Here is a 13,436-nt window from a genome sequence, read left to right as displayed (position 1 = left end):
TGTGTGTGTGAGGGTTCTATGGGGGAAAATAAATGCCTGATTCAGACAGCTTTGTAATTCAAACTAGGTGATCTGCTTTCATCTGTTTTGTAAGGCTTATGTTTGCATTCATATTTAGCATTGTTTGGGGTGAAAAGAACAAAAGCAAGTTCATCTTCAGCCGTGCAGAAGGAAGAAGCTGCCTGGTGCCTGATTAGTTCAGTTTTGTAGGATGAGATTTCTTTCCTCACTTGCAGCTCCTTAATACTATACCTATCATCTTGGTAATGGTGCTGCTTCATGTGTTCTCATCAGACCCCGGAGAGCTTGTCAGACACCAGCTAATTCTCCCTGGCAGTGTTAGGGATCTGAACATTCTTTTAAAGTGCTTCATTTAATAGAAAGAGATCTTCAAACACACAGAATAATAAATTGAATTTCCCTTACTGTTGCAGTGCCTGGAAGCAATGAGCCTTTCATGACCCCTGGACAAATGCCTAACAGTGGAATACAAGATATGTATAACCAGAGTCCATCTGGAGCAATGTCCAACATGAGCATGAGCCAGCGACAGCAGTTCTCTTATGGAAGTGGCTATGACAGGAGGTGAGTCAATCTTTAGGAAAAAGGAAAACCCATTAGTGAAAATGATCCTCTCTCTCCCCTTCTCATTTTTCCATTGCACCTTGCACAGAACATAGCAGCCTACATTTCCTAAAGCATCTTATTAAATCACTAGGAGTCAAACCACTGGTAATGACTGAGTCTAGCTGTTCACAGAAATTAATAAGGAGGAATTGTCACACCTTAAAAATCACTCAAGTTGCTGCAGATCAGCTTGTGGGTGTGTTTGACAGCTACCTTCAGCTAGCAGCGGGGCTGGGCTATGATGGCATAAAGTAGCTCTTGAGTTAGTCTCCTGGCCATGTTTTCACCTAAATAGTTGCCAGTTGGCTTTTTATGTAAAACAAAACGCACAGTCTAAATGTATGTGATTTGTGGTCTGTTAGTTGATTGTCTTTGAAGAGCCTGGAGTCTATTGTCTGAGCTGTAGGGGCATCAATCTTGTGTCCATCAGGACCCTCATAAGTTTGTCTTTCAGTGAAGTACACAAAATAAATTTGTTTCTCTTCTATTAGGGGAAAGGCTTTGGGATAAAAAAGCAGTAAAATTACTGATGTCTACGCATTGGTATAGCAAGCAGAATGGTTTAGGAATGTTTGGATTATATTAAGTATTCTAGTAGGTTTTGCACCTCTGGCTGTATTCCTGCTTTTTCTTTCATTAGGCTTTGTACTTCAGCTTCAGTTTTTGTTTCCTGATGGTAGACAGAGTGGTGCAGTATGGGCAGAGTAGTTTTCGGTCAGAAGTTTTAAGTAGTATATGTGTAGAGTCAACAGGCCACATTGCTGGGAAGTCAGTGAGAGTAAGGGTTCCAGTGCAAGCTCATAGGTCAAGAGAATGTTTCTTTTAAGGGGCGTGATTTGTTTTATTTTGTTGACAACTTTGAAGAATAAGTGCTTTTTACAGAAGGAGGTTTCCTGTGTCATTTTTTACGTCAGATCATGGGCTGGGTCCTGAAGGCAATATGGCACCACCTGGTCAAAGCAACATGGTGCCTTCATACAGTGACCCAAGCACATACTGTCCTAATTGTTACCCTGGCCAGGAAAGGTGAACACTGATTTCTCTGTTTGTGATGCTCACAATAACCTGCTAATGAGTGCTAGCAGCCTCTGTGAGAGCACATAGGCAGAATATGTGGCCTCTTGGAGTGTTACTTCTGTTCTGCCTGTTCTTGTTTAGGCTTTTACTGTTGGTTCAGTTTCTTGGGTGGTCAGAGGCTTGGGCGAATCAGTAGCCTTTCCATAGTTGTAGAATCAGAGATGTTAGAAAAGGAGTGTGCAGCCTCCCTTGTATATCAGCCTGCCAGCACTGAACTAGAACATAATTTAGAGGCCAAGTCTCCACAGTAGTACGACATGACACCACTTCTGAAGCTTCCCACTACTTCACCTGGTTTGTGTTAATCCTGTGGCTAACAAACTGAACATTTAGAAAGTGTTCCATTATGTATGACATACATGTACCTTTGCTCAGTTTTAGCCTATTGCATGTGCCATCTTGGACAGCTGTAGACAATTCCCATCGGTTACATTGTTCTTTTAACCAGCATTAGATAATTTCTCTCCATCAGCATCATAATTTTAGAAGATACTGAACTGCTATTGCTTTTGCTCTGGTCATCTCAAAAAAAAAAAAAGTGAATTTTCTGTGCTTTTGGAAAAATCAGCTTCCATTAGATCTTATAACGTGTCAGGTTCCACAGTCCTGTTTCTGTGACTCTCTCTGATATGTTACTTCCATAATTATCCTCTAATTGTAGATGTGTTCTCACTGGTAGTGTACAGAGAGGAATTAGTGACATATTGGCCTGCAATACAATGTTATTTATCAGTCTTAATAGTTTCCAAGTACTTCATTCAGCTGTGCTAAAAATATTGCGGTTACACTCTAGTGCTCCTCAGAGGTCTTGAAGGCCACAGGTAAGTTTCCAAGTGCAATGCAACTCTGCCTCTTATGTGTATGCTTCATTATGTAGCTTTGATTAACAATGACATGAACATTAGCAAAATTATGAGTACTGTTTTTACTCACTTTAAATTGGCAGTTATCTATTGATTATATTCTTGAATAATCCAGAAAGTAGCTTGCTAGTAGACTGGCATCTTGCAACACAAGAATGTTTACTACAACCTTTGATCTGTACCTCAGATACTCTTCCACCAAAGATGGGTCCCCAGGCATCTGCAGCTGCCTTTCTTACCTCTTTGCTGACCATACCGTGTTCCCATCCTGACTGCTCCCTCCAAACCTCTCTGTTGCACCTTCACTACTCCTGCTTTCTTCTACTTTATCTCCTTCCTCCCACTACCAGCTCCAGCAGAACTTACTGCCTGAGGCTCAGGACCCTGCCAGTCTGTATCTTCACCTTGTTTCCAAATGGCAAATACCTTCAAGGTGCAAGATCATCAGAGTACTTTACTTCTCCTGGTGGTTTGGAAATTCCATCAGCTCTAAGTGTTCATCTGAATGCTTTATTTTAGGCATGAACCATATGGGCAGCAGTATCCAGGACAAGGACCTCCCTCAGGACAGCCACCATATGGAGGACATCAACCTGGAATGTATCCACAGCAGCAGGTAGGAGAGGGGAAAATGGCTGTATTCATAACATTTGTTAAATAAAATACACCCCCAAATTCTGTATGCATTCAGAAATTTGTTTATATGGTGTCTATCTTTTGGCACAGAGGAGCCACTCTAGTTCTGGTCAAAATCACAGCCTGTATAGATGAGCAATATATGTGCAGCTACAGGAAAATGTGTTCATTACACTGGAAGAGTGTAAATTCTAACAGCTGTTCTGTGGCTTTGAATGTTCATCGAGTGATTGTGTCAAGTTAATAACCAGCAGACTGGGAAATACAATGGGGAGACAAATAAAGTGATGTTGCTCCAATCCCAGAAACAACTGGGAGAGCTGCTTGGCTGGGAGGCTGAGAGGCCTTAACTTAGTGCCATGCAGCCAAGTGAACCCCACAGAAAACTGGAACAAAGTGAAATGTGCAACCCTCTGAATTACTGACAGTGCTGTGGTGGGTCATACGAGATACCTTTCTTAATAGAGATCAGATGACATATTCCTACCTGTTATCTGTAGTAATAATGTGGTAAAAATACATAAGAGAGAACATTATTGCTGTTAAAAACAGTTTCAACATTTGTATGTTCCAATCTCCCTAACTTTGTAATAACTTCAAAAATATAAATTGTATTAATTAATAAGATTTTTTTGTTAGGTGTATGATTAATGCCTTGTGAGCAAAACCCCAGCTTACAAGTCAATAGCAGAACTCCACTGACTTCAACAGGATCAGTTTCATTCTGCATTCTGTTACTAATTTATTTTTAGTCATATAATACTTGAAGTTAGCTTCCAAACTAGAAAGCATTTCCTTATTATAAAAAATCTAAAATGTAAACTAGTTTTCAGCCAATTTTAGATAGTCCTTTTCAGTATGGGATAGAGTTTTATTAGGAAATCAGGAGCGGGAATGAGAAGGTGCTGTGGGGAGAACCCAAAACAGATCTTAGATTCTACTGTACTAAAAATGTATATAAATTTAAATTTCAGAATTTGTTGCTTATCTCTTTTGTTCATAACATCTCCAAAAAGCATAATCGAAAAACTGTTTTGTTGTTCTCTATGAGGAGCATATGCTAGCAGTCTAGGTGATTTAGTGGGGAAATTGCAAAGATACATAACCAAATAGTTTGTGATATGCCGTGCTAACGTGTGTAGGGAATATATTAACTACATGTTCATTTAGGCAAGGAGACAGCTAGAATTTGTAAAAATATATATAGCCCTGTCCTTAGCGCTGTTTATATACTTCTTACAATGACTCCTGAGTGCAAAATAAATTAATGCAGAAATGCAGTGAAGAATGAAGGACAAAGATCCTGACCAGCCTTGGTCTCTCCCTGCCATCCCCAGAGGATTCCACTTCTTCATTTAGCTAGAGATTCAGTCGCCACTAGTTTATTTACAATTTCCTAAATCTTATTCTGTAGTGGTACAGGAAGAATGTGAGAAATAACCTTTTCAAGCTTTATCTACAATCTGAAGGTTAGGGAATGACCTGCAGAGGAGGTGATTGGAGCATGAACTCCTGGGGCTAATGAAGCACTTTGAGCCAGGTTTTTCAATTCCTATATGAATGCTTATACCCAAGAGCTATTATGCAGCAGGTGACTTTAGCTGATGGTTTTTTGTCTTCTGTGAGGTCTCAGAATTCCATGTCCCAGGTGGAGAGAGAGGCCCATTGTGCAGCCTTTAGGCTCTTGCCAAACTTACGCACAAGAAGGAAGAGCTCTGGCACATCACTGTCCTAAGCACTGGGTACCATTAGGCCTGTTGCCACTACATATACAAGAGCACTGAAGTGCTTTTAAAAAGCCACATGCTTCACTCCCAAGTGTCTGCTGTAGGCACTGAGTCACTGTGGCGAAACAAACACCACCTTCTTAGGTGTGGCAACTGCCAAGTCATTTCTTAATGTATAAATTGGTCCCAAGGGTGGAATTTAGTACAGCAAGTAGTTCATGTAAGGCTGGAAATAGGTATGTCTCCGATAACCAGACAGCTCTACTGCAAGTTGAAAAAAATACTTTCATGCAATACAGTAGTTGTGGTTTTATGTGCACCAAAGTTGGAAGATGAGTTTATGGATCCCAGAGCAGTTTTAACTTTCCCATATTGAATACATTCAGAATTTTATCTCATCTTAACTCTAGTACATTAGTATACATTGTGCAATGTGACTGAGGTACAGTTTCCAGGGGAGCTGTAACTTTGAATTTGCCATAGATCATATATTCAAAAATCACCCATTTAATTCACATTTTTTGCTTCAGAGCACTCAGTGTGGTTTGAACTATGGAACAAACTCCCACAGGAACTAAAACCTTACCACCTTCCCCTTGAACAGCAACATAGCTTTTTTTTATTTTGCCATCTTAAACATAAAGACATACAAGGCTATATGGTTAGCATTCCCCAAGGTAAAACAGCTTACCTCACACAAAATTTCCCACTTGAGAAGGTGAGAAACAAAGAGGGAATAAACCATAGGTGGCAGCTGTTAGTTACATTGCTTAATTCATTACTGATCAGCAGGGTAAGAACCTGCATAAACTAGAACATTTGGATGTGACCATTGGTTGTAGTAATCTCACAGTAAATTTAATTGATTAGGATGATTTGGGAAGAGGACAGTTGCCCAACAGAACGACATTCCTGGAAATTACTCACAGTATCAAATGCAGCAGAATGTTTTCTCCTACTAATAAGCTTCCTGTGTGTAGCCCATGTCCTATCACAAGATCCAGTGTTTCAGATGTGTGTGCTTGCAGCATATCTTGTTACTTCCAGAATTTATTCCATGCTTATCTCTTGGAAAGATTCATTGGGTGGTTCTGAATTTGTTTTAAGATTTTCTTCTCAGTAGCCTAAGCATAAAAAAGAAGTGAAAATATTGTAGTTGGTGAGGACTGTTGCCTTTTCATGCATGTCTGAAATGACCAGTGGAATTGAATCTGACAGATGGGAAAGGAAAGGGAGAAAATTAAGAGCGAGTATAAGAAAATGTAGCCCAAGGGTGAGTTTTCCTTTTAGCATTCATTTATAAGCCCAGCAAAACTGAGGCTTAAAAAGAAAGCCTAACCATAGCACTGCATCCCTGACTCTGGAATCAGCACAATCCCTCTAGAACTAAGTGCCTTCGGACAGTATGTTTGTATTGTGTATGGAGGAAAAGTGACATATCTTTCCAAAATTTTTTTTCAGAACTATAAGCGACACATGGATGGCATGTATGGGCCCCCAGCCAAACGCCATGAAGGGGATATGTATAACATGCAGTATGGCAACCAGCAACAGGAAATGTATAACCAGTACAGCAACGCTTACACAGGGCCTGACAGGAGGCCCATGCAGGGACAGTATCCATATCCATACAACAGGGAGAGGATGCAGGGCCCAGGACAAATGCAGCAGCATGGAATACCTCCCCAGATGATTGGTGGCCCCATGCAGTCATCATCCTCCAGCGAAGGGCCTCAGCAGAACATGTGGCCAACACGAAATGATATGCCTTACCCTTACCAGAACAGGCAAGGTCCAGGAGGCCCTGCACAGGCCCCACCGTATCCAGGGATGAATCGCACTGATGATATGATGGTACCTGACCAGAGGATAAACCACGAGAGTCAGTGGCCTTCTCATGTCAACCAACGTCAGCCGCCTTATATATCATCCTCAGCCTCCATGCAGCCTATCACTAGACCTCCTCAGTCATCCTACCAGACACCACCCTCTATGCCAAACCACATCTCTAGAGCTCCGAGTCCAGCATCCTTCCAGCGCTCTTTGGAAAACCGTATGTCTCCAAGCAAGTCTCCTTTCCTACCCTCCATGAAGATGCAAAAGGTTATACCCACAGTTCCAGTGTCACAGGTCACAGGACCTCCACCTCAACCACCACCGATCAGGCGAGAAATTACCTTCCCCCCAGGCTCTGTAGAAGCCTCCCAACCAGTCTTAAAACCAAGACGAAAGATTACCTCAAAAGATATTGGTAAGCATAAGTAACCAAAATAAGTTGTGGGAAAGGGTCTCTGATTTTGACTTTTTTTCACATAGTGAATCTTTGGTAACTATAATGTGATTGTCTTCAGTAGAAATGTAATAACATACACATCAGTGAAGATGGTAGGTAAAACTCATTTGAGACAAACTGACATGAAATGAAAGCAATATTTTATATGGAGACCTGAGGTCTCCAGAAATGCATTAAAAATGAAGCTTGCCTCAAGATTTCAAAATGAGATGTGTTGAAAGGCCTTTCAGAATGTCTGTTAGTTCATCAGTACTACATTTAGCTGAGCAGAGCTTTCTGTATTCTTGTTCCATGGAAGCTCAGGCTGTTCTGCTGTGTAGTTACAGTCTCAACCTCCCTTGAATGGTCCATTTATTCATTTCATATTATTTTTCTTGTTTGTTTCTCCCCCTATTCTTTTCCAACTATCTTCTTATCTTAAATTCCATTTACATTTCATAGATTCAAGTTCTCATACTTCAGATTTCCACACTCCTGTCAGAACATTCTACCTCTGTTTACTGATTATTTGGGTTTGTCAACTTTTGAAGTTTGTACAATTATTTCAGCTTCAGCAAAGTCAGGAAGAATGGTCCTGTTAGGATATTCTCCAGTATTAAGGCTGAGCAGCAGTTAAAAGAAAACTGAACAGAACTAAGTGGTGAAAAAGGATCTTAACCAGTGTTTCAGTAACTATTCATTTAAACTTGTATCCTCAGAATGTCACAGTTTAATCTTTCATTAACAGTCTCCAAGGATGAACTAATGCTGTTTTACTTCTTCTTCTTCCTTCTCCAGTAACTCCTGAGGCCTGGAGAGTGATGATGTCTCTTAAATCTGGTCTTTTGGCTGAAAGTACCTGGGCCCTAGACACTATTAATATTCTTCTGTATGATGACAGCACTGTTGCTACTTTCAACCTCTCTCAGGTAGGTGGGAAAGCAGTGTACTTCCCAGCTTTCCAAGGAAAGAAAACTGAAGTAAGATACCTAAAAAAAATGCTGATAGCCTTTACAATTTATCTGATTAAGAAAAATTTGAGTATTGCAAAACTTTCACTTGGTTATGATTGGAAACAATGAGTAACAAGATAGATAAAAGTTGAAGAGGGGAAATTACAAACCTGAAAGAAGGATGTTTCTTGCAGAAAGGAGCATGTAGGATTATAGGAATTTTAGCACTGCTGAAAGACTAATATGTAAATTCACACGATAGTACAAGTTCAATCCCAGAAAACAGCAGTATGTTAGTAATCTTGCTTAATTTGTGTTTCCATAAAAGGCTTTGCAAAACCATATTAAATTGATGTGAAAGCTGTCTTTTGGTGATGACTTGCGTTATTCAGTAGTTCCACATGAGGTTGTGGGGTTTTTTTTAATTGCTTATTTTCTATTTGGTTTCTTCTTCCAGTGAATTAAGTTTTCACTGAAATACCAATTTAAAAGCTGAAATCCACTGTCTGTCCATAGGATGCAAGTAACACAGGATTTAACTGCGTGTGCTTTTGCCTCTCTAACTCCCAGTATTTTTCAGCCCTGCTCTAAGCGTCATCCTGTTAGGTGGTAGTAATAGATGGCATGCTGATAAGGCACATTATCTAAAATTTGTACAAATTAAATATTCAGTTTCTCTCCTCCATTCATTCCTTGGTTACTAATAGTGTAACTCAAATTTTTTAAATATAATGACTTTTTTTTAAAACATAGACACAAATGGTACATTTCATCCCACCTAACTTTAGAACTAGGGATATCTATAGCATGATTCATCTCATGCAGAAGAAGAGATCTAAAGTAGGTCAGATGAATCATACCCAGAAATGGCCTGTAAAAGACCACTGATTATAAAAGGAATCTAGATAATTAGGTTAGGTGTGTAACAAGTGTGGGTGTTTGAAGTTGAGTGAGGTGAATCTGGTCTGAATTCTGTTAGAAATTGTGTTTATGCACCCTGTGCAAGTTGCACAGTATACCAGATGTATTGTAAACATATATATTCTTTTGAATATTTAGTCTTTGGTTACTTTTGTCTTTCCAGTGACAGTCAGGACTCCATATGATGACTCCTACAGTTCATAAGCGTCAGGTTGTTACTAATTCTTTGAGGGTTTGGCAATCATAAGAGAATATAGAATGGACAAAAGAATACATTTTGCTGAAAACCTATTAGCCCACATTTTAAAAACAAACAAAAAACATTAAAAATTGGACAATCAAAATGAATACATCATAACAGTAAAGAAATTTTAATAATAAAGCCACTGAGCGTAAATTAATACCAAGTCCAACTACTGACTTTCCATAAGAAAGTGATTACAAGATAATTAAGAAGATTAAAAGCTAAATGAAAATTGTTTCTGAAGGATGACTTAGAACATCAGGGTCCAATAACAATTTTTAACTATTGCCAGGCAAAAGCAGAACTATTCAATAGTGGTGCAGTTTTGTTAATCTAGGATAGCAGTACTTGAACCCTGAACTTCAGATTCCGAAACAGTTGTTGGTTTTAGATACAGGGAAGGGAGAATTGTGAACTTTAGATATCTAATAAAAGTAAAATCAGAAAAATGAGTTGTTCTTTGTACAAAAAGCCAAGAATAAGAGGCACTTTGATGGGGACAGAACAACTAGGCTAGAAGTCTGCTAGCCTTAGAGGAGACCTATGAATAAAATTCTGTGCTTCTCATAACTGTTGCAGTTGAAGCAAACAGAGCCATCACAGTTTGACATTATATACTGTTTGGACAGATACTAGAAGAATTTCTCTTAACTCCTGCGATACAGGACTTATCAGTGTTCCCAATAAAATTCCATGCAGACAAAAAGATTTATTTTACTTTTATGTTCTTTCTTCTCTCCTCAGTTGTCTGGATTTCTTGAGCTTTTAGTAGAATATTTTAGAAAATGCCTGATTGACATTTTTGGAATCCTTATGGAATATGAAGTGGGCGATCCAGGCCACAAAGCACTTGATCACAAAGCAGCCAAGAAAGATGATAGTCAGTCCTTGGCAGAGGATACTGGAAAAGATGAGAATTACGAATGTATTGACTATTTTGATGAAGATGAGGAGGAGGGGGAGGATGAAAAGGTAGAAGGAGAAGAAAAGAGCATTGTTTTTTCCACTCCTGGTGCCATTGCTGATCCAAATGAGAGGCCAAAACAAGCCAGTAAATTTGACAAGCTGCCAATAAAGATTGTAAAGAAAAATAATCTATTTGTTGTTGACCGATCTGACAAACTTGGACGCGTTCAGGAATTTGATAGTGGACTTCTCCACTGGCAGCTTGGTGGTGGTGACACAACTGAGCATATCCAGACTCACTTTGAAAGCAAGATGGAGATTCCTCCACGCAGGAAAGCCCCTCCTCCCCTGAATTCTCCAAGCAAAAAGAAGGACCTCGAGGGGAAAGGTGAATTTGAGGAACAACAAGAAAAAAGCATAACAGCAACCATTGATGATGTCCTCTCAGCTCGACCAGGAGCACTACCTGAAGACTCAAACTCTGGTTCCCAAACAGAGAGCAGTAAATTTCCCTTTGGGATCCATCAAGCCAAAAGCCACCGGAATATTAAACTGCTAGAGGATGAGCCAAGGAGCCGGGATGAGACTCCTCTATGCACCATAACTCACTGGCAAGACTCCTTGGCCAAACGCTGCATCTGTGTGTCAAATATCGTCCGTAGCTTGTCTTTTGTGCCTGGCAATGACACCGAAATGTCCAAACATCCAGGCTTGGTGCTGATCCTGGGAAAGCTGATCCTTCTTCACCATGAGCATCCAGAAAGAAAACGAGCACCGCAAACTTATGAGAAGGAGGAAGAGGAGGACAAAGGGGTGGCCTGCAGCAAGGATGAGTGGTGGTGGGACTGCCTCGAGGTCTTGAGGGATAATACATTGGTCACATTAGCCAACATTTCTGGGCAGCTAGACTTGTCTGCTTACACAGAAAGCATCTGTTTGCCAATTTTGGATGGCTTGCTGCACTGGATGGTGTGCCCGTCTGCGGAGGCACAGGATCCTTTTCCAACCGTGGGCCCCAACTCAGTTCTTTCGCCTCAGAGACTTGTGCTGGAGACCCTGTGTAAGCTCAGTATCCAGGACAATAACGTGGACCTTATCTTGGCCACGCCCCCGTTCAGCCGTCAGGAGAAACTCTACGCTACTCTAGTTAGGTACGTCGGGGACCGCAAAAACCCGGTCTGCCGAGAGATGTCCATGGCGCTCTTATCGAACCTTGCCCAGGGGGACACATTAGCAGCAAGGGCGATAGCTGTGCAGAAGGGAAGCATCGGAAACTTGATAAGCTTCCTGGAGGATGGGGTCACTATGGCCCAGTACCAGCAGAGCCAGCATAACCTCATGCACATGCAGCCTCCGCCTCTGGAGCCGCCTAGCGTAGACATGATGTGCAGGGCAGCCAAGGCCTTGCTGGCCATGGCGCGAGTGGACGAGAACCGCTCAGAGTTCCTTTTGCACGAGGGTCGTTTGCTGGATATCTCAATATCTGCTGTCCTGAACTCTCTGGTTGCATCTGTCATCTGTGATGTACTTTTTCAGATTGGGCAGTTATGACATAAGTGAGAAGCCAAGCATGTGTGAGTGGAGTTTAGAGGGTCACATATAACTGGCTGTTTTCTGTTCTTGTTTATCCAACGTAGGAAGAAGGAAAAAAAAAGAATCTTTGCTCCTCTGCCCCATTCACTATTTACCAATTGGGAATTAAAGAAATTATTAATTTGAACAGTTATGAAATTAATATTTGCTGTCTATGTGTATAAGTACATCTTTTTATTTTATTTTTTTTAACCAAAGTTGCTGTCTAGTACATTCAAAGGTCACACTTTTTTTTTTCCATAGATTATCCTTTTCAATGTTCTTTTCCATGTTTGTATTACATATTTTTTGGGAAGCGAACTAGTGACTTTTTAAAAAAAATGTTATGGCAAACCATTGTATGATGGAAAAAAAATCTCACCACTTTGAAACAAAAAGGTGAAAAATAACCAACATACCAAGTTCCTGTGTGTTTTATTTTTTCAAATAAGGAAAAAATAAAAAAAAACTTGTATACCATCACCCAAAGCTCTGTGCAATAGAAGATTCTAGTGATGTAGGTGTAGGGGATCAAGGAGGGTGTCAGTCAGTAGTCAAAATCCAAAACAATACTGGATTCTCCTCAGGAGAAATGGTTACATTAGGCTAGGAGCAAAACAAAAAGTCAAGTTAAAAGATTTTCAAACAAACCCTGAAGTTAAAACATCAGTTGCTTCCTCACCAGAACTGTCTTGTCTACATCTGTTTGGGTTTTTTTGACCTTCCACAATGACAGTTCTTCACAATTCCTTTAATCATTTTTTAAAATATTTTTTTATTGCCTAAGGGCCGTGATGTATATAGAAGTTGTACATGAAACATACCCTCATTTTTTTTTTATTACAAAGTTTTTAGTTTCTTTTTCATGATGTGGTATCTACAAAGTGATAGTAGAATTATTTTTTTCTTTCATTTGGGCCATATCTCCAAAAAATAATAAAAAAAAAAGAAAAAAGAAAAAACCCAACACAGAAAACCAACAACTGAGGGTAGTGTACAAGTTTCTGTATGTATAAAGTCATGCTCTATTTCGGGAGAGCAGCCGATCACAATTTGCTTTATAAATCAAGGTGTGGAAATGGTTACGTATGGATTGATTTAAGAAAATGGTTACCAGTCTACAGACAAAAAAAACATATACAGGAAAAAAAAGGAAGAAACACAACTTCAAAGATTTTTCAGTGACAAGAATCTGCATTTGTATTTCAAGATAATGTAGTTAAAAAAGAAAAAAACTTGATGTAAATTCCTCCTTTTCCTCTGGCTTAATTAATTTCATTTATTCAGTATAAAATCTTTATATGTTCCACATGTTAAGAATAAATGTACATTAAATCTTGTTAAGCACTGTGATGGGTGTTCTTGAATAATGTTCTAGTTACAGTGTGGGATATTGGAAAGCAAACTAATTACAAGAAACAGCAATAATGATTATTCTCGTTCCCCTACTTTATTATTATGACCTTCAAAAATATTACACTATTGTATTGCAGCAACTTGCTCTCCTTTTAGAAAAGCCTTCTCACCTCCCAGAGAAGTGTTTTTAGTTATTATATATAAAACCACGGAGCCTCAAAGGGGAAGATATGGCTGACAAATGATAGTTCTGACTATGCAGGTATCCAGCCTCCATGCTGT

The 13,436-nt window shown here is 39.7% G+C and overlaps 1 protein-coding gene across 4 annotated transcripts in view; it reads left to right on the top strand.

Annotated features, from left to right (window-relative positions):
- ARID1B (AT-rich interaction domain 1B) overlaps positions 1-13,229 on the top strand; it is a 329,339-nt gene extending 316,110 nt beyond the window's left edge. For all 4 annotated transcript variants that reach the window (XM_071549257.1, XM_071549256.1, XM_071549259.1 and 1 more), the window contains 5 exons: positions 435-585; positions 3,087-3,183; positions 6,392-7,181; positions 8,001-8,131; positions 10,065-13,229. In XM_071549257.1, coding sequence (XP_071405358.1) covers positions 435-585; positions 3,087-3,183; positions 6,392-7,181; positions 8,001-8,131; positions 10,065-11,777 — 2,882 coding nt within the window. In that variant the 3' untranslated portion in view covers positions 11,778-13,229. The remainder of the gene's footprint in view (positions 1-434; positions 586-3,086; positions 3,184-6,391; positions 7,182-8,000; positions 8,132-10,064) is intronic.
- The last annotated feature ends 207 nt before the right edge of the window (positions 13,230-13,436 follow it).

The sequence above is a fragment of the Pithys albifrons genome, chromosome 2 (assembly GCF_047495875.1).
Source record: "Pithys albifrons albifrons isolate INPA30051 chromosome 2, PitAlb_v1, whole genome shotgun sequence".
Classification (NCBI taxonomy): Eukaryota; Metazoa; Chordata; class Aves; order Passeriformes; family Thamnophilidae; genus Pithys; species Pithys albifrons.
This window is presented reverse-complemented; position numbering and strand designations above follow the sequence as displayed.